Source organism: Talpa occidentalis, unplaced genomic scaffold (genome assembly GCF_014898055.3).
Source record: "Talpa occidentalis isolate TD23 unplaced genomic scaffold, MPIMG_talOcc4v2.1 talOcc4.15, whole genome shotgun sequence".
Classification (NCBI taxonomy): domain Eukaryota; kingdom Metazoa; phylum Chordata; class Mammalia; order Eulipotyphla; family Talpidae; genus Talpa; species Talpa occidentalis.
In genome coordinates this window covers 88,116,596-88,139,293 of record NW_023601543.1, presented here as the reverse complement: position 1 = coordinate 88,139,293, position 22,698 = coordinate 88,116,596, and the positions used below count along the sequence as shown (strand labels likewise).

Sequence of the window (22,698 nt, the reverse complement as noted above, 5' to 3'; positions counted from 1 at the left end):
TAGGCTGTGTAACTGGCATGGGGCTACCTTTTGATGGCTGCATAGTATTCCACTCTGTGTACAGACCCCATCTTTCTGGTCCTCTCATCTGTTCTGGGGAACCCAGGTGGTTTGCACAGCCTGGCGACTGTAAATAGTGCTGCAGTGAACAGGAGGGTATAGGTTTCCTTTTGAATCAGTGTTTTGGGGTTCATTGGGTAAATGCCTAGGAGTGCAGTTGCTGGGGCATAGATCTGAGGCATCCAGAGGGAGAGGGAGCAGGGGAGGGACCACAATCTTCATCACCATCACCATCACCATCACCATCACCATCACCATCATCATCACCAGCTTCATCACCATCATCACCACCATCACCATCATCACCACCAGCTTCATCACCATGACCACGACCATCACCATCATCACCACCAGCTTCATCACCATGACCACGACCATCACCATCATCACCACCAGCTTCATCACCATGACCAAGACCATCACCATCATCACCACCAGCTTCATCACCATGACCACAACCATCACCATCATCACCACCAGCTTCATCACCATCATCGCCATCATCATCATCACTACCACCATCATCACCACCACCATCATCACTACCATCATCACCACCACCATCATCACCACCTTCACCATCATCACCACCAGCTTCATCACCATCACCACGACCATCACCATCATCACCACCACCATCATCACTACCATCATCACCACCACCATCACCACCACCATCACAACCACCATCACCACCTTCACCATCATCACCACCAGCTTCATCACCATCATCACCATCATCACCACCAGCTTCATCACCATCATCACCATCATCACCACCAGCTTCATCACCATCATCACAACCACCATCACCACCTTCACCATCATCACCACCAGCTTCATCACCATCATCACCATCATCACCACCAGCTTCATCACCATCATCACCATCATCACCACCAGCTTCATCACCATCAACACCATCATCACCATCATCACCACCATCACCACCATCACCACCAGCTTCACCAACATCACCACCACCATCACCACCATCACCACCAGCTTCATCACCATCAACACCATCATCACCATCGTCACCACCATCACCACAAGCTTCATCACCATCACCACGACCATCACCATCACCATCATCACCACCATCACCACCATCACCACCAGCTTCATCACCATCAACACCATCATCACCATCGTCACCACCATCACCACAAGCTTCATCACCATCACCACGACCATCACCATCACCATCATCACCACCATCACCACCATCATCACCGCCAGCTTCATCAACCTGTCCCTGGCTGCAGAACCACCCCATCTCAGGGTGCCAGGCAGCCCGAACCAATCGAGCAGACCAGGACTTCAAACTCATTAGTTCTCCACTCAATCCCACTGTGGGGTGTAGACAGAGCCTCCACCAGCTTGCAGCTGCTGCTCCACAACCCATCTCCACAGCTGTTTGTTAGCTGAAGGACATGGAATCACCCTGAGGGCTTTACGATTAATTCAGAAGAAAATACGCTTTTCCCTGCAAGTGAGGACAGAGTAGCACGGCCGACGGTGTTTGTCCACCTGGAAGTCTATTCAGTAGCTAAGCCAGACACTCTCTCTGCCCCGCCTGAAACTCCGCCCCGTCCAACACTCAATGCCCCGGCCCTGGCACACACCAGTCCGCTTCTTGTCTCTGTGAGTCTGACGACTCCGGGGCTCCTGTAAGTGGATTCACACAGTCCGGGGATGCCCCCAACGTTCTTCCATGTGTTAGCAGGTGCCAGAGCTTCTTCCTTTTCATGGCTGAATAGTATTCCACGGTGCTGATGTTCTTCCATGTGTTAGCAGGTGCCAGAGCGTCTTCCTTTTCGTGGCTGAATAGTATTCCACGGTGCCAACGTTCTTCCATGTGTTAGCAGGTGCCGGAGCTTCTTCCTTTTCATGGCTGAATAGTATTCCACGGTGCCAACGTTCTTCCATGTGTTAGCAGGTGCCGGCGCTTCTTCCTTTTCGTGGCTGAATAGTATTCCACGGCGCCAACGTTCTTCCATGTGTTAGCAGGTGCCGGCGCTTCTTCCTTTTCGTGGCTGAATAGTATTCCACGGCGCCAACGTTCTTCCATGTGTTAGCAGGTGCCGGAGCTTCTTCCTTTTCGTGGCTGAATAGTATTCCACGGCGCCAACGTTCTTCCATGTGTAGGCAGGTGCCAGAGCTTCTTCCTTTTCGTGGCCGAATAGTATCCCACGGTGCAGATGGACATTTTGCTTATCGGTGCACCCACCAGGGGTAGGGGGTCCACCACTGAGCCCAGAACGTGCATATTTTCAGCCGCATATGGCACCAGTGGCAACTCTTTGACCCTGTTGACGTAGGACAAACGCAGCCACAGACAGTGGGTGAAGGAATGGGGGTGGCTGTGTTTCGATAAAACTTTATTAGCAAAAACAAGTGGAGGGCCAGAGGTAATCCTGGGCCTGTCGTTTGCAGAGCCCGTGATCTACAGCGTCCTTAGGGTGGAAAAACACGCAGGATGAGCGTTCTTGCCTTTTTTAAAAAATTGGGGTGAAAGACGAATAATTGTTTGGTGACTAATGATGCTTTCTTATTCCTCAGGACGCCACCATTGATTGTGCTTGTGGCACCTCCCTTCCACCTGGCGTGCGATCTCTGCACCTTATTTTTTTCTCCCCCTACTGTCTCATTGTCGCTGCATCCCGATTGCCGGGTCACAGATTTTTATTTTTCATTTCTCACCAGCTCGGGAACGCAGCGTCCTATAAATTCTCCTAATGTCTTGGCTGCGGCCCGCGGCCGTGACGCGGGATAATTCCACTTCCGCGGTTTATAACCTCGTGCCCCTGCCTGTGCGTCTGCTCTTTGCCTTCGTGCTTTGCAAGGGCAGCTTCAAAAACGAACACGCCTGTGGGTGTTTGCAAATTCCAGCTGGAATCAGTAGAATGAGATGGGAACAGGGGCCCGTGCATTTTCAACGCCATTGCTGGCCTGTGCTCCGGGGACGACGCCCCCCAACCTGAATCCCGTGCCCTGCAGCAGACACAGGGCCCAGCTCGTCCTGAGGAGGCCACGGAGACGGGGTGGGCGCTGTGAAGACGGGCAGACTGACCCCAGACACGGGCGCCTGGGCCGAGAAGCCGAAACTGCAGCCTGGATCCGAGGGGCCTCCCCGGTGTGTGCGGCTGAGACATGGGTGGGGAGAGACCACACAACCAGCAGTCACTCAAGTCTCCCCACAAGTGCCCCACCCATAAGGCTCGTACTACACAATCAGAGTCTAGGGGTTCAAGGAAAACCCTATAAGTCTGCGCCCCTGGAGGGCCATCTCCGTGCAACACCGGAATCCTCTCTCAGACGGCACAGATGTTGTCTAATAGGCCCATTTCATGCAACATCATTTCTTTATAAAGCAATTGGGGGTGGGGGGAGCCCGGATGAAGAGTTCCCAATAGCCACGATGTGGAATCACCCTGAATACACATCCACAGACAACCGGATAGAGAAGCTGCAGCTGATACACATTATGGAGTACTACGCAGCCATGAAAAAGGCGAGCGCTCGCCGTTTGTGATGCCATGGCCGGACTGGAGGGGGTGATGCCGACTGAAATAAGTCAGAAGGAGACTCTGGAAAAGGCTGTTCACGCAGGGAAGGAGGCAGGAGGGGGTACGGGATGGAGCTCTGGCCGTGGTGACTGCAGCTTCTGCACGTGGCCAGCTGCAAAGCTTGTGGTTCCCAAGATGGATTTTCCAATGAAAATCACTGGCAGGTAAGAGCACCTGGGGCCTTCCTTGACCTGACCCAGCACGGGGGGGTCCAGAACTCCCCTTTCCGTGAAAGCAAAGAGGAAGGAAGCCCCAGTGAAGTAACCGGAGGCCGAGAGCCAGCCCCTGGGGCCGGCACAGGTGGACACGCTGGTGCTGACCACGTGGCCTTGGGAAGTGCGTCTCCCAGCTGGGAACCTGGGGATGAGAGTGGCAGGTGACACAAGGAGGGGCAAAGAATACACACCTGGCCCGCAGGTGACATGGGGGCGCAGGATCGCCCCCCTCTCTCTCATCCCTGGGAGGGGACAGAAATGTCGTCCCCACTCGAGTCAGCTGCACGCGGCCATGATTTCTGCTCCTCGTGAGCTGCTGTTGGGCGACATTTTCTGCTCAAAACCAGTGAACAGGAGCCTCCCTGGCCTGCGGTTGAGTTGGGTAACTGGGGGTGACCCGGTCGTCTCCTCCGCGAATGGGGGTCCCCTAGGGGTCCCTGTGTGGTAGACCTCAGGGTTCGTAGACGGCCGGTTCGTCCCCCGAGACTAAGCCTGACACCCAGTGACACCCTCGGATCCTCCCTGAGGCGCAACCTACAGAACTAGAAAGTTCTAGAATGTTCTAGAAAGTTCTAGATCATTCCAGAAAGTTCTTTTTTTTTTTTTTTTTTAAGATTTATCTATTTATTTATACAAGCACTGGGTGCAGTCAGCAGCGCAGGACGGGGAGAGGATCCACCAGAGCCAGAGCGGGGAGCAGAACATCCTTATGAATTTATTTCAGGGGATTTCGGCACCAGACGAGCTACTTTTACTGATTGAAATCAGGGAAGTTTGGGCAAAAGACTGTCAAGTTTTTGTCGCCGGAACCTCCCTGTCCCAGCTTTTTGGTGAGCGTCATCCCCTGAGAATCCTTTACATCAGCATCGGAAAAATTAATTCAGAAATTATAGAACAAAGGACCACAGGCGCCGGCTTCCGGGAGGTGATCCGGGAGATGGGGGTGCAGCCGTGTGGCCACGCCTCGACCCGCAGGGGCAGGGTCTGGGGATGCGTCTCCCTCTGACACCCCCCAGGGCAGACGGGCAGGTGGGGTGCGCAGTGGGGCGTCGGCCTCGGAGGAAGCAGAGTGAGCGGCTGCCCTGGGGGGAGCCCGAGGACCCATCGGGACAGCCTCTCCCTGGTTGTGAGTTTCCTACTCAATGCCGAGAGAGCCCCCAGCTGCTGGGGTGCCCCAAACCCCCTCAGCGGCTTCCCACGCGGCTCTCCCATCTGCTCTCTCTGCTGTCTCCAGAAGGAGCCGCAGCGCGAACGGCAGAACCAGACCCGACAGCACGCGGGGAGTCGGCACAGTGCGGGGGGACGGGCGTCTGGGTCGGGCACAGCAGCACCCGAGCCCTGGCTTCAGCCGTCGGTCTGATCGGAAGCCACGAACTCACAGGCGAGGGTCGCGCCTGCCCCTGGCATGACCCAGGACCCTGGGCCCGGGTTTGGACCAGGAGCCAAGACGGGTTTCGAGATCGTGCTGGGGGCCGAGGGGCTCCAAGCTCCGAAGCAGAAAAAGTTTCCTCGGAGGCTTGTTGTGCGGGCACCGCAGAGCCCGGAGGTGTGTGCACTGACCGTGCACTGACCGCGCGCTCAGCTCCCAGGCCGGTCGGAGCCAGAAACACAGATACAGAGGGGTGGGGGTGCGGGGTGGGGGCTCCCCAGACCCGGGAGTCCCCCAACAGAAACCCTAAACTCCAGCCCCCTGCAGAGCAGCCTGTCCCGCTGCTCCGGGCGCCGACCGCCCTGTCCCCGGCCCACCAACGCCAACCGCGCCCGCCGTCCAGGCCGCTAAACTCAGCCTCTTTTGCCTGAACCCCAGTTCTCAGAACCCACAGAAGAGAATTAACTCCCTTTAATTAATTAACACTGGAGAGGCAGGTCTGAGTCCGTGTCCTGCGTCCACTCCGCCTGCCACCACCCGGCTTCCCTTCTCGGACCCCGTCGTCAGGGCGTCGGCCTCGGCGCGCCGGGTGGCAAACCCCGTCCTGGCTCCGCAACCCCTGCGGCAAGGCCACGGCGGCCCGGCCCCGCCCGGCGCCCCAAGCTTGCAACGCGGTGCCCCTGAGCACCGGAAACTGCCCCCCAAAAGCACAAGGAGCAGCGGCAGCGCCACCTGCAGCGCCAGCACCGCCGGGCGCACCCCAGCGCGGGCCACGGGGACGGGAGCCGGAGGGTGCCCGGGGCTCACCTTTCTGGTTCAGCGTCTCCCGGCGTATCCGGCTCACCGCGTCCTGGGCTCTGGCGTCGTCGTTGGCCGCTGCGAGGAGAAGGGACAGGCGCGGTCACTCGGGGGCACCCGGGGCCTCGGGGCCGGACGCTCGCGGCCCAAGTGCTTTCCACAGGGCGGACGCGAGATGGGGTGCTGGCGTCTCTCGGCGGCCTCCACCCGGCGCATTTTGTGCCACCTGACTGGCCCCGAAAGCGGGTATTTTTGACATTTGCTCTTCAGCCGTGGCGGGCAAGCCGGTCACCCCATGGCACAATGAACGGGGAGAAGCCGAGAACAGCCCCGCGTTGTCCTGCTGGCAGGCGGCGTCTGGGAGTAGAAGCCTCTGAGGGGCCATGTGGGGGGCACACCCACCCACTCATGCGCGCTGGAGCCGGAAACCCCACTTGCTGTGTGATTTAGGGGTGCAGCTTCTCCCTCCTCTGCGGCATGTGGCCCCCGCTCTCTCACCCGCCGGCGCTCACTGTCCTCCCCTGCTGTCCATGGATCCCCCTTTTGCTCCCAACACCCCAAAGTCCTCAAACCCCCAGGGCTTCTCCGGGGTGATGATTCTTTATCCCGTACCGGAGACTGTCCAGGTCTGCATGGACGCGGTCGGGGGGCCCTGACGTGTGGTGTGTGCTGGGCGAGGCACTCGGGGTTCAGACACACGCGAGGAAATGTGGGGTGAGATGCAATTGCCGAGGTTGCTAATGAGGTGCATGGCGACAACAGAAGGGGCGGTGCTGGGGCTCAAGTGCCCGTGAGCAGCAGGGGGCACTAAAGGTCCAGGGCTCTCAGCCGCTGACCCCTGTGGGGTGCCGTGACCCATGAGGCTGGAACCCCATGGTGGGCTGAGCCGGGCCTACAGCTCCTGTAGTCCTGGGGAGACGTCCCCACAAGGACACAGCGGGGGACCCCGGCCAGCAAGGACGGTCATCTCTCCTGTCCACCCACCCGCCTCCCATGTCCACCACCTGAACCCCTCCTGTCCACCCACCTCCCTCTGCTGTCCACCCACCTGACCCCTCCTGTCCACCCACCTCCCTCTGCTGTCCACCCACCTGACCCCTCCTGTCCACTCACCTCCCTCTGCTGTCCACCCACCTGACCCCTCCTGTCCACCCACTTCCCTCTCATGTCCACCCACCTGACCCCTCCTGTCCACCCACCTCCCTCTCCTGTCCACATACCTGACCCCTCCTGTCCACACACCTGACCCCTCCTGTCCACCCACCTGACTCCTCCTGTCCACCCACCTGACCCCTCCTGTCCACCCACCTCCCTCTCCTGTCCACCCACCTGACCCCTCCTGTCCACCCACCTGACCCCTCCTGTCCACCCACCTGCCCTCCCAGGTCTTCCCAACCATGCCATCATGACCTAAAGCAACTAGACTCCATGGGACGGGGTCCCTCTAAGAAGGTGAGGACACAGACACCCCCAGAGAGACGACCCCGTGGGGGCCCCGGGAGGGCGGTCAGGAGGGACGGCCTGCCCCACCCGGGCCTGGACGGGAGACCCTTGTGGGGTGTGAGTCCCCAGGCTGGGGTCTGCTGTGGCCGCCCCTGCAAATTAACTCGCCCTGTTATCAGCGTGGGGTGGGGCCGCTGAGGGGACTGAGATGTCTTGAAAGGGCAGCGAGTTGGTGACCACAAGCCCAGGAGCCAGTGGCCGGCCGAGCGGGGCCCTCACCTATGATCACGTGCATCCCGAGCCTCGCCAGGTGCTTGGCCGTGGCATAGCCGATGCCAACTGTCCCTCCGGTCACTATGGCGACACGTCCCGGTTGTGGCGGGAAAACTGCAGAGAGGGGAAAAAAAAAAGCAAAGTCGGGGGGCTCCTCTGGGCTGAGGACCAAGGGCGGCGTCCCTGGATTCGCTGCAGCAATCTGCGCCCCGCAGGGTCAGCTGTCCCGGCTCAGCAGCACCCCCTGTGGCCGGAGATGGTGGCTTCGAGGCTTCAAGTGCAAGTTTTATTATTATTGGGGGGCAAAGAGGCACCCCCACGTCCGGGAGGGTGCCCCTGAACAGGTGGGTGTCTCGGAAGCGCGGACGCACTGGCTCCCCAAGGACATGGTAAAGGGAGCACGTGAGCATTTGTGGGATTCTGGAATTCATGTCCCTGGGGTGCGGCGCTAATAACCCCCCAATAAAGTCATGGGCAGCTCCATCCAGGCCGTGGACAGCACGGAGGGAAGGCGAAGGAGACCCTTGACCCGGGAGGGGACACCGGGCTCCGGCACAGGGGACGGGGCACTGCGACATTGTGAGTTGCAGCCGCCCTGGGGTCCGGGAACCCTAGTTGCCTGGACCCTGGACCTGAGCTGACCGGAGGATCTAGGGGGACAGTGGCCTGGGCGTGAGACCCCCAAGGAGAGTGGGGACGGGGCCTGGGCTGCCGGTTGCATCTGGAAAGACCCCACGGCTGTTCCTATTGACGATCTTACACATGGCGGCCAGGAGAAGCCAGCCCTGCGGGGTCAGCCAGCCCCGGTGTCCGGGGTCAGCATGTGGCCTTGGAAAGGCGAGAGTAAGCTTGCTTTGTGCGGCATGGACGTCCACGCCAGCAGACCCAGGCTGTAGCAGAGAGGGCACTGGGGTGGCCGGGGGCTCTCTATGGGGGTCAGGAATGGCCGTGACAAAGCAGGGTGCAGCTGAGAGGTGAGAGGCAGGGCAGAGGGTGGGGGCACGGGGTCATCTCACCCCCACCCCCAGGGTGTCCGGCAGGGTCCCCAGGAGCCACAGGTGGGTGGATGGGACTACGAGTCAAAATGGGGTGCTGGGACGGGGGTGTCTGCTGGGGTTGGGGAGAGTGGAGAGGAAAGGTGGTCTGGCCACTTGACTGGGCACCTGGTGGCCAATGATGCAACAGATCTATCCCGTCCACCACGGTCTCCTCGGCCCCTTAACTTGTCCTCTTTCCTGAGTGTCATCCCCCCCTAGATGCTGGGGGACAGTCCTGGCCCCACCCGCAGCCCCATCAGAGCCTCCCTCAGCAGCAGCAGCAGCAGCCCCTCGCATTTGCAGAGTGCTCGATGGAAACAGAGCCCCCCGACTTTTACAACTGGTCTTTGATTTCCAGGCTACTTTTTGGCAACAAAACTGGTCAAGTTATTACATCTCCCACGTGGCTTCTTGCACCCCAGCTCCCCGTTCTGTGTATCTTCTCCCACGGGATATTTTCGGGGGGTTCACCACAGAAAATGAACTGGCATGATTCACCGGAATCCTCACCATGCCCAGGGCAAGTGCTCCCAGCTGGCTGTCCCCCACCAGGACAAGGCAAAGCGCCCGCTGCCCTGAGTAGGGGTCACGATTATTCTGAAATGGGTGGGGATTCACTAGGTGGGGTGTAGAACGGGTTAAGTCACCCGGTGGCCAACGAACAACCTCATTAACAGCCATTTCACCTCACGGAAGCATCAAATACACACAGTGTTATATGCAGAACATAACTCAATCCAGAGAAGAAACCTTTCGACACCTCATCGGTGGTCCCCACGCGATTGAGGAAGAAAAAGCTGCCCCACTCTCCTTGGGGGTCTCATGCCCAGGCCACTGTCCCCCTAGATCCTCTGGTCAGCTCAGGTCCAGGGTCCAGGCAACTAGGGGTTCCCAGACCCCAGGGCGGCTGGAACTCACAATGTCACAGATGGAGAGAAATGAACAAGCTAAACACAGAGAAAATAAAAAATGTTAAGGGATGGGGGCAAAAATAAAGTTTCCAGTCGTGTGGCCCTCACCCGATGGGCCAGTGGCCACCAAACCGGGCCCCAGAAGGAGCGAGAGGAACCAATTCCGCAGGAGAAAGGACATAGGAATGCCGAGCTTGACTTTAATTTCCTTTATTTGTGGCTCTGTGTGTTTCTGAATCTAGGGAAACAAATGACTTCCTTTTACAATTAATCATCTTGTCAGCGAGCAAAGCCTTAAACACACATATTTTAATTCGCCTGTGTAAACAAGATATTTCATATTAATTGCACGAGGAACTCCTGCAGACCTCGGGGACAACAGAGCGTGAACGAGTATCTTTTAAAAAGCAACCCTTTGGGTTATTTAAAGCCATGCCGGGGAAAACGAAACCGAGAAAAGGCTGAATTTAATAAAAAGTCGCACTGGTGTTTTCTGGCCTGGTTCTGACCGGAATAAACCACCCGGCTATTCCCGAGTCATAAGGGGCTCCTAGATCTGTAGGCGACTACTAACTTGACCTGGAACTACTACGGCCAGATTCACTTCTCCTAAGTTGTCTCTCTGTGACCCTCAAAACAAGCCCATTTCACGCAAACGCCATTTCTACTTGAGTTTGAGCGGGCGGTATAGGACGCGGATTTCATAATTCTCCCGTCCCCCACCCCATAAAATTCACACGTTAAATCCTAACCAGCAATGCGACGGCTTCACCAGCGGAGGGGTCTCTGGGGTTGATGCTGAGACGCCTTCAAATTAAACCAACAAAAGACAAATTGAAGAGATTGGAATTTTGTAAGAAAGACCCCAGGGGGCATCCCACACCACTTCCCTCCTGGGAAGACACAGAAGATGGGGCCACCAGGTGCCAACTACTGCTCCTCTTCTGTCTACTCCACGAAGACCTCCCGGGGCAGCCGGGGGCTCTCAGTGGGTGCAGGGAAAGGCCTCCTGGGATGACCCATGTCAGAGGCAAGGCCCCACAGTATTTCTCCAGGCAGCTGGCTGACCGCCCCGGCTCGGGCTCTGTTTTTGCCTAGTGCATTGTCCCAGCCTTCCCTGGACGCTGTTGGGAAATTCCCTGGGTGTCCACAAAGTCAGTGGTCATTCAGGGTTCCCCCAAACGTGAGCAGACATGGAGGACTCGCCTGTGGGCACTGTTCGGGGGCTCTGCTGAGACAGGGGCCCTCGGCTTGGAACGGAGCGTGCTCAGCTGTTGTTTATGCCACTCGAGCCGTGAAACCCGCCTTCCCAACAGGCTCCACCCCTCCCCGGGGCTGTCTCAGGTCACGGAGGAAGGGTCATGGGTCAGCTGGCCGAGGCCCCAACCCCAGAGGGCACCAGATCCTGTGCTGGGAACAGAAATATCGACCTCCAGGGTGTCACCGCCCAGACCAGGATGTGGACAGGATACAGACTCCATGGTGTGGGTCACTGCCTGGCGGACGGCTCAGAAGCTGGCAAAACCGCCCCCCGCTCCCCCCCACCCCAAGTCCCGGTCATGTATGTGGCTTGAAATCGAAGCTGACACTGGATCTGTTGCCTTCTTCCGTGGAGAAGTGTCTACACTGTTAAAAAAGACAAGAACCTAACAACTCCCCCAAGGTAGACAAAAGAGGTGAAGCAGGCACTGGCAGGTGCCGAGAAATCAATGCAGATGGACATGGTCCAGGGACTCCATTAAATAAAGTAGAAGGCAGGGCCGTTGCTCGCTTTTACCGAGCAGAACAGGTCACAAGGAAGAGCCTTCTTTGGGATCAGTCCTCCCCAGAACACCTAATTGGGCGCTGACACAGTTTCCTCCCGACCGGGACTGTGTCTTCTCGGGAGGGGGCGGGAGGACGTGGCCAGGAAACCGTGACACGCATATTCTCTTTGACCCAGAAACTCCACCTCGAGGCGTCGGCGCCACAGTTACACTCCCACCGCGAGGAGAAAGGAGCAGAAACGTTCGCTGCGGCTGGTGTACGAGGGGGAGCGGGCTCATCCCGCGGTGATTTTCCGCAGGACTTTTCACAGGTGTTATTACAAAGAAAAGCCCATCGTGGCGGCAACAGCTTGGATGAGTCTGCAGGGAATTCTGCTAAGCAGGTTCACAAGGGTTCCCCGGGGCATGACCCCCAGCAGAGGGCACTGTTGAAACGACCACACCATAAAAATTGAGAAAGGATCAGGGGTGCTGAGGGTTAAGGACCAGAGGGGAGTGGAGGGGGGCAGGGAGAGAGAGAAGCTGTGGGGGAGACCCAGGCTGTCTTCACAGTCATGCTTACAGCTGCGGGTCCACCTACAAGCATCTGAAAAACTTAAAAAATGTCAATTTCATGCCATCGAATACCACCTTCTTCCAAAAAGGAAAAAGCAAAAAAAGATGGGGTGGTTTTCACATGGTGGAATACTACGCAGCCGTGAAAAAGATGCCTCTTGCCATTGGCTGCGCCATGGAGAGGAACAGAAGGGGCGAGGCGAAGTCAGGTGGATAGTTTCACTCGTGTCGAGTTTAGAGAAATTAAGCAAAGGAACAGACCCCAACCATGACCCTAACCCTAGCCCTAAACCCTAAATTCTAAGCCGTAACCCTCACCCTAATGCAAAACAAACCCAGAAATCTGCATGCAGAACTGAGGCCACCAGAGGGGGCTGGAGGGTCGGGGACACAGTGGTCTACGGCGAAGGACCATGGGCTGTGTTGGGGGGTCAGACGGTAACACACATGTGACCCTATGCCCCAGAATCACATACAGAGTCCCAAACCCACGTCACCTTGATAAAGAAGAAAGAGAAAACCGGCCTGCCCTGCTGGCCCCTGTCCAGTTGCTCTGGAAACAGGCCGGTGCCCGCCACCCGGGGCCTGTCTCCTCCGAGGGCTGAGCACGTGGTCGCCATGGTCAGGAGGGACACGGTGCCAGCGGCTGTGCCGTCCAAGCCCAGGGCCAGCACGGCTGCCTGGCCTTGACCTCCTGGGCTGCTGGACACTGAGTTCTGCTGACCTGTCCTCCTAAAGCAAACACTGGCCAGCTGCCTGCGTGCCGCTGAGCCCGTGAGGTGGGGGGCGCAATCCCTCACGCTGAAACCATCCGTTCGCGGCCCTGTCGGGAAATGACAAGGGAGCTTGGCACCCGCCCCCCTTTTAAAGTAAGTCCCCTCCCCCTAAAAGACTCTTAGTCAGTGAGACCCACTCACATCTGCTGGGGTGGCCACCACCTGGAGGGCGAAGGCAGAAGAGACCAAATGTGGGTGAGGAGACAGACGTGAGGACCCTCGTGGCCTCCTGGGGTGCAGCCACTTCAGAAACCAATGGGGTTACTCAAGGGTTGGACACGGTGACACCACAGGGGGCTGCCGGTTCCCTCCTGGGCACCTCCCAGTCAGGGGAAGGGACGACGGGTCCACTCAAAGGGTCTGTGTGATGCACAGCAGGCGGAAAAGTGGGTCAAACCACAGGCCCATCAGCAGTGGGTAGAGGAACACTGAGTGGGGTGGAATAGTATTCAGCCCTGAAAAAGGTGTTCATGAGCTATAAACGATGGACGCTGCAGTGAGGGGTGCTAATGTAATCTCCCTCTGCCCATCCACCCGTCTGTCCATCCACCCGTCTGTCCATCCATCGGTATCTCCTCCCACCTCTACACAATCACAGTGCCCAGACCTGAGTCACCAACAAATCTGTGTCTGTGCAATAACTGGCAGAGGTGTGAGGACTGGGGGGGTGGGGGGTGCCGCTCCCAGGTACACCTGCTCATCCTGCTGGGCTCCCCGCAATAAGTTGGCTGCTCCGAGATGCTCAGAACAGGCCCCCCAAGATGCTGAGAACAGATTTCTGAGATGCTCAGAACAGACCCCCCAAGATGCTCAGAATAGGCCCCCAAAGCTCAGAACAGGCCCCCAAGATGCTCAGAACACGCTCCCCAAGATGCTCAGAACAGATTCCCCCAAGATGCTCACAACAGACCACCCAAGATGCTCAGAATAGGCCCCCCAAGAAGCTCAGAACAGGTCCCCTAAGATGTTCACAATAGACCCCCAAGATGCTCAGACCAGGCTCCCAAGATGCTCAGAACAGGCCCCGAGATGCTCAGGATAGGCTCCCCAAGACTCTCAGAACAGACCCCCCAAAATGCTCAGAATAGGCCCTCCAAGATATGCAGAACAGGCCCCCAAGATGTTCAGAACAGGCCCCCCAAGATGTTTACAACATACCCCCAAGATGCTCAAAACAGGCCCCCGAGATGCTCAATACAGGCCCCCCAAGACGCTCAGAATAGGTCCCCCAAGACATGTCACCTGGGCACTTGCATTATTTTGAGTGAGATCATTCAAGGGCTTCATAGAAGGAAATTGGGGGCTCCCCCAGAATTGGGGTTTGCACCAGAAACAGCCCTTCTGTGGGGAACCTCTTCCTACAGCAGGGAAGTATCTCACCCCAGAGCACCTGGTCTTGGGGGCGAGCCCCCCTCCTGCGAGCCCCCCACCCCATAAGCCCCCCTCTCTCCAGGAAGCCCCACCCCTCCTCACCCAGGTGGGGGACCCCTAATTCCTGTGCTCACTGTGGATTCTCCGCACATGGGGTGAAACCGGGGTCTCCCGCTCACCTGCAGGATGTGACCTCGGTGGCTCCACCAGCCCCAGAGGGGCCCACAGGGGTGCAGGAGGGAGGGAGGGCCCGTTGGGAGTGGGGTGAGCCATCACCCCAGGAAAAGTCTCCATCCCTGTGCTCATGAGGCCTCCCTGAGCTGCTAAAGGCCCCGGGCCACCCCGTGTGCACTCCTGCAAGGTCCGAGCATAAGGCGCAGGGTGTGGGGCGCACCCGTGGTTGGGGGCGTCTCTGAAGCCCCACTCCTAAGTGTTCCTTGGGCTGCACCACCCCCATGGACACTGGACGGGCAGCCCGTGGGCTTTATCGTGGGGGGATCCATATCCACAGAGTCAGTAAGAGACACACAAGGCACCCCTGGGGGCCAGGGATCCCCAAAGGAAAATGCAAGGCCAAGCGCAGACAAGAGGCAGCCGGGGTGCTCCTGGGGGTGCTCGGCCTCAGCAGGGGAAAAAGCAGGAGCTGGGGTCCTTCAGGCTGCCCTGGGGGGGCCCTAGTGGCCAGGGAGTCTCGTGCCTTCAAATACAAGCCACCAGGGCTGCCCTTGGCCACCCCGCAGCCCCCCAAACACACAAGGTCCGTGAGAAGATGAAAGTGTCCCCAAGTCCCCAGCCGTGAGGGCCGAGAAGCTTCCTCCCCAAAGCTGCGCCCCAGATGTCGGTGTGGGTGGCGCCCTCTGGACAGGCCCCAGCGGGGCCGCCTCGAGCCAGGGGGAGGTCCCCGCGGCGGTGCCCTGTGCGCCCGGGCAGGGCTGAAGCCGCCGGCCCAGCCCCCCAAGAAAAGCCTCTGATGAAAAAAAAAATCTAGATCAAGAATTTAATGTTGGAAACTGTCTTCCTGTCTCCCCTCAAAGCGCCCCGACAACCGCCGCTGAGCCCCAAGAGAACGCGCCCCGTAGTCCTGGTCTCACGTCAGCCTCGAAATCCCCAAAGGCGCCTCCTCCCCGGCACCAAACTCACAGCCGCTCCTTGAGCCTGGGCGCACGCGGGGGCCGGGTTTCCAGGCAGGCACTAGGTCCCAGCCCTGGAAAATGGGTTTAGGGGCTCAGAGAGCAAGCTGGGGGGGGTCCCTCGTGGGGATGAAAACAGACCCCGCCGCTGGCTGCGCTCCTGCAAGTGCCTGCGCCCTCGGCGCGCGCCACTCTCCCCCTGGCACTCGGCTGGGCCCCCCGGAGTGACAACGCAGCAAGTCTGGTGAGGGCACAAGCCGAGCGGTCAGTGGACATCGGCCTCCGCGGCGTGGATTCTTCTAGGATCACCCCAAAGCGTCGCGGGAGGACGCAGATGGCACCGCGGAGTCGCTACTGCTGTGGGGCGCGCCCGCCCTCCCAGCTCTGCTTCTGTCCGACTGTCCGGTGTTCGCCTTGCACGGACTCTGTCTTTCCAGATGCTTCTTATCCCTCCGCCGAGAAGAAAAGGATGCAGGTGGCAGCTCCCCGAAAAAGGCGGTGGCGCTTGCGTGCGCGCGCAAAGCAGATGCCTTTCCGCATGTCCATGTCCTCCCGTACCCTGGCTTGGCGCGGCCTTTCCGCCTGGCATTACCAGCAAAGCCTCCGTGGCGCCCCGGGCACCCTGCGGTGCCCTGCGCCCACCCTGGCAGGCACTACACCAAGCCCCCGACGCCAAAGAAGCCCGCGGGCATGGCGTCCCCCAGCGGGAAGGCCTGCTCCAGCCCCCACTCGCCCTCGTCTTCGTCCTCCGGCTCCGCCTCGGCGCCCGGGCCGCCGCCCCAGCGTGCGTTCTCGTAGAGGAACACCTGCTCATCCACGTGCGCCGGCGCCAGGCGGTTGCGCTTGGCACTCACCACATTGGCCGAGGAGCCGAAGAGGCGCTGCGGGCACACGCGCGTGGCCGCCACACACCAGTACTTCTGCAGCACCTTGGGCAGCACGGGGAAGAGCGCCAGGCGGTCCGACCACCACTTGAGCGGGTCCTCGTTCAGCCCCAGCACCTTCTGCGACTTGAAGTTGCTGAGCTCCTCCACCACCTGCGCGTGGCACTCCTCCTGGTCGTCGCCGCCGCCCGTGGGGCAGAAGATCTCCGCCAGCATGGAGTTGACCACGCTGCTGGGCGGCGGTGTGGGCGGCAGCGCCAGCTTCTTGGCCGGAGGCTCGTCAGCCAGCGCGTAAAGCTTGTCCTCCCCGGCGCGGTAGCCGCCGCCGGCACCGTCTGGGGCGCCCACGGCGTCCTTGCATTTATCCAGCAGCCCCTTGGCCTCCTCCACCACGCGGTCCTCCACCTGCTGGCGCTCGAAGGCGGACAGGAAGGGCAGCCGCTTGTAGCGCGGGTCCAGGAAGGTGGCCACGTTGAGGAACATGTCCACCTCGGGGGTCTCCTGGTAGGTGCGCGCCAGCTCCTTGGCGATGACCTCTTTGGCCATGCTGATCTCCTTGGCGTCCGTCTCCTTGACGCTGAGCGTGGTGTTCAGCAGCATGTGCAGCAGCGGCTTGACCATGCTGATGGCCGGGCGCCTGGACGCCGACAGCATGTCCGCCACCTCCTTGAAGGGCTGCAGCAGGTCCACCAGGCCCTCGATGGTGGCCCACTCGGCGGCCTCCAGCATGAGGTGGTGGTTGTTGCTGTCCTCCAGCAGGACGCCGGCGATGGCGAACTGCTGCTCGCGCAGGCGCCGCAGCATGGCCAGCGTGCTGCCCCACCAGGCCACGCGGTTGCTCAGCAGCATGCAGTGCGCCAGGTGCTGCTGCTTCTGCTTCTCGTACAGCATGTACATGGCCACGCTGGACTGCTGGAAGTACTCCACCAGCTTGCGGCAGCGTGCCAGCAGCGCGCCCAGCTTGGGCAGCTGAAAGGCCTGCTGGATGCCCGCGTTGAAGGTCTGCCCAAGGCACGGCATGTGCACCGGGATGTCCAGCAGCGAGCAGGCCTTGGCGATGTCCTTGCCGCCGTCCGTCGTGGCGCCGAAGACCTTGGCGCCGATGCCCCACTCGATGAACGCCTCGTACAGCACGCGCGTGATGGTCTCCGCCGCCTTCTCCTCGGGCACCTCGAAGGTCTTGAGGCAGCGCGAGCCGAGCGCCAGCCCGGGCGGGGGTCCCGCGCCCAGAAAGTGCGCGGCCAGCGTCACGTACGCGCGGTTCTGGTTCGGGCTGGTCCACAGGTCGGTGGAGACGCCGCACCAGGGCGCGTCGGCCAGTTCCTTGAGCACCAGCTCGCGCACCGCGCCGTACTTCTCCGGCAGCGCCTTGGCGCAGAAGAACTTGCGGCTGGGCAGCTCGTAGCGCGGCTCGGCCGTCTTCAGGAGCGCGCGGAACGTGGGCTCGTCCACGATGGACGCGGGGTACAGCCCGTCGCAGATGAGGCCCAGCACGGCGGCCGTGAGCTCCTGCTGCCGCTTACCCTCGTGGGCGTGCGCCTTGGCGGCGGGCGCGGCCCCCAGCGCCTCGGGCGCGGTGCCGCCGGGCTGCGCAGCGGCCGCGGCGTCGGGCTTGAGCTTGGAGAAGGCGCTGGCGAAGGCCTCGCGCATCTGCTCCGTGTTGCTCTTGACCAGCTCGCAGAACTCCTCGGGGTGGTTTTTCTCCAGGTGGTAGGAGAGGTTGGAGGTGTTGCCCGAGTAGGCGATCTGCGCCATGCAGATGCGGCAGTAGATCTTCTTCCACTGCAGGATGCAGCCCTCGGCGTTGGTGTCGAAGCCGAAGTACTTCCACACCTTGCTCTTGGCGCGCGGGTGCGCCACCAGCTTCAGGTCGGCCGCGCCCTCCAGCCCCTTAGTCTCCATGGCTCCGGCGCCGGGGCCTGCCCTCGCCGCCGCTCATTCGCGGGCACCTGCTGAGAAGCAGCGAGACAAAGAGCGTGAGACCCGGGCCGGAGCGCAGGGGCCGGCGGAGGAGGGGCGGCCGGGGCGCAGGGCGCAGCGCAGGGGCGCGCTGGTGCGTGCAGGCAGGTCCCGGGAGGCGGGGCTTCCTCGCGTCTCCAACATGCAAGTCTTGGGGAGCCGGGCACTCGGTTGGGAGAGCCCCCAGGCTCTGGGGAAGCGGCCGGGGCTTGGGCACAGGCGCCTGCCCACCCTGGAAGGCCCCGAATCGGCCGCGAGGCGCGGGTAAGCAAGAACCGCCTTCCGCGGGCAACATGCGCGCATGGAGACGCCAAACCAGAATAAAATCCAGGCTCTTGGCTGGCCCAGGCGCCCCTCTGAGGCCGGCCAGGGCGCATGAGGGCGTAACAGATCCTGCGCATCGCCAGACAGATGCCTCCCTACACCCCAACTCCAGATGCCCCCCCCCCCCCCCCCGCGCGCTCTTCCTGGGCGCACAATTCCCAGCCCTTGGTGCATGGCGCAGACCACCTGGGCTGGCTCAGATCACCGGGGCTGGCGCGAGGGCCACAGACAGCCAGGACATCCTGCCCCAGGGAGCATCATTTAGGGGTCACCTCTGTGACTGGGTCACCCCATAAGGCACCGGAGTTCCCTGGAGACGTCTGCTGTGTCTGCAAGTTTTCCACCCCATGTTACATAGCCAAGCGCGTCCCCAGGCCTCTTCCAGGGGACACCTGCTTGGGGAACTCGCAATAACCAGGGTGGGGGACTGGTGCCGCGCCCCCAAATTCCTCAGGAACCTAGGAATGTCCTTTATTTGGAAGCGGAGTCCCTGCAGGGTGACGCGTGCGGGACTCAGGAGGACCCCATCCCGGTCAGCGTCCTCGGAAGGGACAGGAGACACCCAGGGGAGGTGGGGATGCGGCCTCCACCAGGGACACCCCTGATTTTGCTGAATGTTGGGGTCTTTTGTTTGGAAAAATACGGTTCGGGAACCGGGTGCTGGGGCTGCTGCTTCCTTTAAGCACATTGGTCCTTAAGTTTCCAGTCCGGTTTGCATATGGACAGCAGAGCAAAGGTTTTGGGGTTCGCGTTTTGACGGGGTGAAGAGACTCTGAGATCCTCAAGTTGCAAATGACCCTTTACCAGTCGCTCTTTCTTGGGCCTTTAAAAGGTTTGAAAACGAGGCGCCGAAGCCACCAGCACCCCACCAGCCCTCTCTGCAGAGTGGGGCGTCCTTCCTGCACAACCTTGAGGGGTCTCCCCTCCGTGGGGACCCTGCTCACCCCACTCCCCACAAGGGGAGACCCACTTCCGCGGGGACAGTCCTCCTGCAGGTTTTCTAGCTCTCGGATTCACCAGAGAAACCCCCTTTCTAACGGGGTCCCTCTGTCCGGAGGTGGGGACAGACGTTCTGGGGCAAAGACCGGGACTGGGCTTGTGGGTTGAGCCGCTGGACTAGGTGCGGACGGTGTCCCCGAAGGCCGCGTTGCCGGACGCAACTCCCCAAATCACGCAACAAGAAACAGCGTGGCTGACAAACGGCACCTTGGTGAGGCCCCCCGGGGGACCCCCGGTTTGCGCTGGCCCTTCAGGCAGGGCCTGCCCCTCTCGGCCCACCTGGAGCCTGAGCAGCTTGCTTTCGGACGAGGGGTGCTGGGTGGACACAGCTGGGTCACAGCTCTGCCCAAGGACCAGAGTGGCCGCCCCTGAAGTCCAGGGCTGGCGTCCCTGTGTCCCTGCGTCCCCTGCAGACCAGGGCCGGGCTCCGACCCGGTGCTTCCCAGCCAAGGCCACAGCTGCAGGCAAAGAAACCCTCACCGGTCACCTCCAAAGGTCACAGCCACGTTTCTGGCCGCCGGGCCGACACCCCAATCGCCCAGCGGCCGTGTTCACACCTTGTCTGGTTTAAGCCCCCAAGTGGCAGAGCCAGCTGACCCTGCTCTGCAGCCCCGGGGTCCAGGGGAGCCTTGTGGGGGCGCTTCTGACACCCTGGGGCCCTGGGAGTGTCCAGCCCCTGCAGGCCCTGCTCCCTGGAGGCCCTCGCGGCCTGCAAACCCGCCGCGGACGCGCCCATGCCGCTTCCCAGCCTCTGAGGCTGCCCTGGCCTAAACCTCGGGGTGCGTGTCCCTGGCTGGGGGTGTCCATGCGGGAGGAGCGGGCCCCAGTGGCCAGGGAGGGACCCACAGGAGCGGCCATTCTCCATGGCGGCTGGAGGCCGCTGGCTCGCTCGCTCGGGGTCACAAGGTTTCTCCCCCGGGCGCACTGGGCTCTCCAGAGCTCCCAGGCGGCGCGAGAGCCCCAGGGGCAGCAGCCGGCTGGCCAGCGGGCTGGACGCGGGGTGGGGGGCCCACTTTCGGCCCAACGCGAGCTCAGGCCGCGGCTCTGCACCCGGGCACGCCGGGGGGCAGGGCGTGCGCGCCCCCCGCCCCGCCCCGTGCCGAGCGCAGACCCGGGCCCCGCGGCAGGAGCCGGCCTGGGCCTCCGCGTGTCCCCAGCGCGGCGGGGCGCGCCCCGGAGGGTGTCGGCGAAGGTCAGAGCCCAAAGTTGCCGCGCGGCGGAAGCGCCTCCCCCCACCTCCCCGCGCCCCGCGCCCCGCGCCCCTAGAGGCGCCCGGGGGACCGGCGCACGGGCGCGCGCACGAGCGCCGCGGGGATCCCGACCCCCCAGCCCCCGCCGCGCCCGGGGGTCCCGCCGACCCCTCCCCGCGGCGCCCGGGGGTCCCGCCGGCGCGTGGCGCGCGCTCACGGCCGGGCCCCCAGCTCGAGATGGGCGCGACGCGGGGGGCTGGGGGCGACCCCCGCCCCGGAGACGGGCCGGCCGCGCTCCAGCCGCGCGCCCCAGGGCCCGGGCCGGGGGCGCGCGGGACTCCCCAGGGGCGCGCGGCCCCCGCGCCCGGGTCCCGCCCGGCGCCCCTCCCCGGGCGCACCCCCGCGCCCCGCCGGCCCCGCGCAGCGCTGACCTGGCTCCGAGTAGCCCCCGCGGCAGCGGCGCAGCAGCTGCGCCAGGATCACCAGCGCGCCCGCCGCGTACACCCGCAGGAAGGCCCGCGCCGCGGACAAAGGCGACATGGCCGCCCGGCCCGGCCCGCTGCTTCCGCGCCGCCCGCGAGGCCCAGCCCGGCCGGACGGCGGAAACGCACCGCGCGGCCCGCCCCCCGCGCCCACGCCCGGCCCGGCCCGGCCCGGCCCGCGCGCCCGACCCCCGCCCCGGCCGCCGGCCCCCCCGCGCCCCCGCCCGCGCGCGCGGCCCTCCCCGGGCCGGGAGCCCGGCCTGGACCGCGGACCCCGCGGGACCCCCTGCGCCCCTCCAGGCCGGGGGGCCCTGCCCGCGCCTCCCGGACCCCGGAACCCCACCCGGACCCCTCCGAGGCCCGGAGAGAGACACAGACGCACACCCAGGCCGGGGCGAGGCGCCCCAGCGCGTGCCGCGGCACCCCAACCTGGCCCGCGCCGGGGCCTCAGCACCCCCGCCGGACCCCCGTCTGGGCCTCGGAACCCCAGTGCAACCCCAGGAAGGGCACCCCGTAGGCCTGATTGGGGGCGCCCTGCCCAGCTCCAGGGGTCCCCCTCCAGTTAGTCCAGCCTCTGGGTCAGCTCCAGTGCGCACCCAAGGGCCTCGCCCCACCCCAAGCCGGGACCCCACAGAACCTGTGTCCAGACTGAGAGACCCCACCGCGCCCCAAGCACAGGCTCCAGCCAGGACTGCGGGACCCTCACCTGCACCCCAACTCCAGCTGAACCCCGCCTGGGCCACGGAACCCCAGTGGGCATCCCCCAAAACTTCAGGCATCACGCAGACGCCCACCCAGGCTATGGACCTCGAACCCACAGAAGGGAGACCACACCCCCCACGCACATACACCCCAAACTGGAGCCACCACCGATGCACCCCACCTGGGCCGCCCCTCGTGGAACCCCCACCTCAGTCACCAGCGCAGACCCCCGCCGGCATCCGCCAGCACCTCCCACCGACACCCGCAGAGACCCCCCAACATCCAGCATGGAACAGGGGCACCCCCCTCTGCATCAGACCCGGACCCCCCAAGAAGGGGATCCCCTAGGCCTGCCTTGGGGGCGCCCACGCCCAGCTCGCGGGGTACCCCTCCAGTTCCGCCTCTGGGTCAGCTCCAGCGCGCACCCAAGGGGGGTCCCCCAAAGCCGGGGTCCTGGCTGTGGCCACCGTCTGCCCTGCAGATGGGGAAACTGAGGCAGGGAGCCGCCCCAGCCCCCACCCCCACTGCGATACAGTCAAGAATGCACCAGGGAGCTGGGGGGACAGGGTGGGAACCCCAACCAGGAGTTGGGGGTCGCCCACGCAGCATCCCGCCCCATCAGGGGGCCTTGGGGCTGGGACACTTGCTTGAATTTAGCGATTGGTTGTCAGGGGCGGGTACCAGCCTCTGATTGGTTGTCAGGGGCGTGTACTGGCCTCTGATTGGTTGTCAGGGGCACTGCTGGGCTGTGATTGGCTGGCAAGCGTCCGCAGTCAAAAGGCTGCAGGAAGGTGGGCTGTGTCCGGCCTCCTGGCCAACAAGGGGGTGCTGTCCCTTTGTGGTCGCCCCACAATGAGAAAGAAGGGTTTCTGCATGTTTGTG

At 62.1% G+C, this 22,698-nt stretch overlaps 2 protein-coding genes across 5 annotated transcripts in view; both read right to left on the bottom strand.

The window, feature by feature from the left end:
* DHRSX (dehydrogenase/reductase X-linked) overlaps nucleotides 1-21,172 on the bottom strand; it is an 80,537-nt gene extending 59,365 nt beyond the window's left edge. For 3 of the 4 annotated variants that reach the window (XR_008552065.1, XR_005125498.2, XM_037512755.2), the window contains exons 1-3: nucleotides 21,064-21,172; nucleotides 7,737-7,844; nucleotides 6,024-6,092 (exon numbers count right to left, since the gene is read on the bottom strand). Coding sequence is in view for 2 of the 4 variants with exons in the window: in XM_037512755.2 (XP_037368652.1) it covers nucleotides 6,024-6,092; nucleotides 7,737-7,844; nucleotides 21,064-21,172 (286 nt within the window). In the remaining 2 variants the exon portion in view is untranslated. Of the gene's footprint in view, nucleotides 1-6,023; nucleotides 6,093-7,736; nucleotides 7,845-9,786; nucleotides 14,190-21,063 lie in introns of those variants that run through there. The other variant, XM_037512756.2, reaches the window with a different exon arrangement.
* ZBED1 (zinc finger BED-type containing 1) lies at nucleotides 14,225-21,099 on the bottom strand. The gene is made up of 2 exons (XM_037512754.2): nucleotides 21,064-21,099; nucleotides 14,225-18,112 (listed from the first exon to the last, which is right to left on the bottom strand). The coding sequence occupies exon 2, from the start codon at nucleotides 18,060-18,062 to the stop codon at nucleotides 15,930-15,932; it is 2,133 nt and encodes a 710-aa protein (XP_037368651.1). The 5' UTR covers nucleotides 18,063-18,112; nucleotides 21,064-21,099; the 3' UTR covers nucleotides 14,225-15,929.
* Nucleotides 21,173-22,698: the final 1,526 nt, after the last annotated feature.

Bases quoted from the DNA above. Each gene is read 5' to 3' on its own strand.
- ZBED1 (XM_037512754.2), bottom strand. From the start codon at position 18,062: ATGGAGACTAAGGGGCTGGAGGGCGCGGCCGACCTGAAGCTGGTGGCG.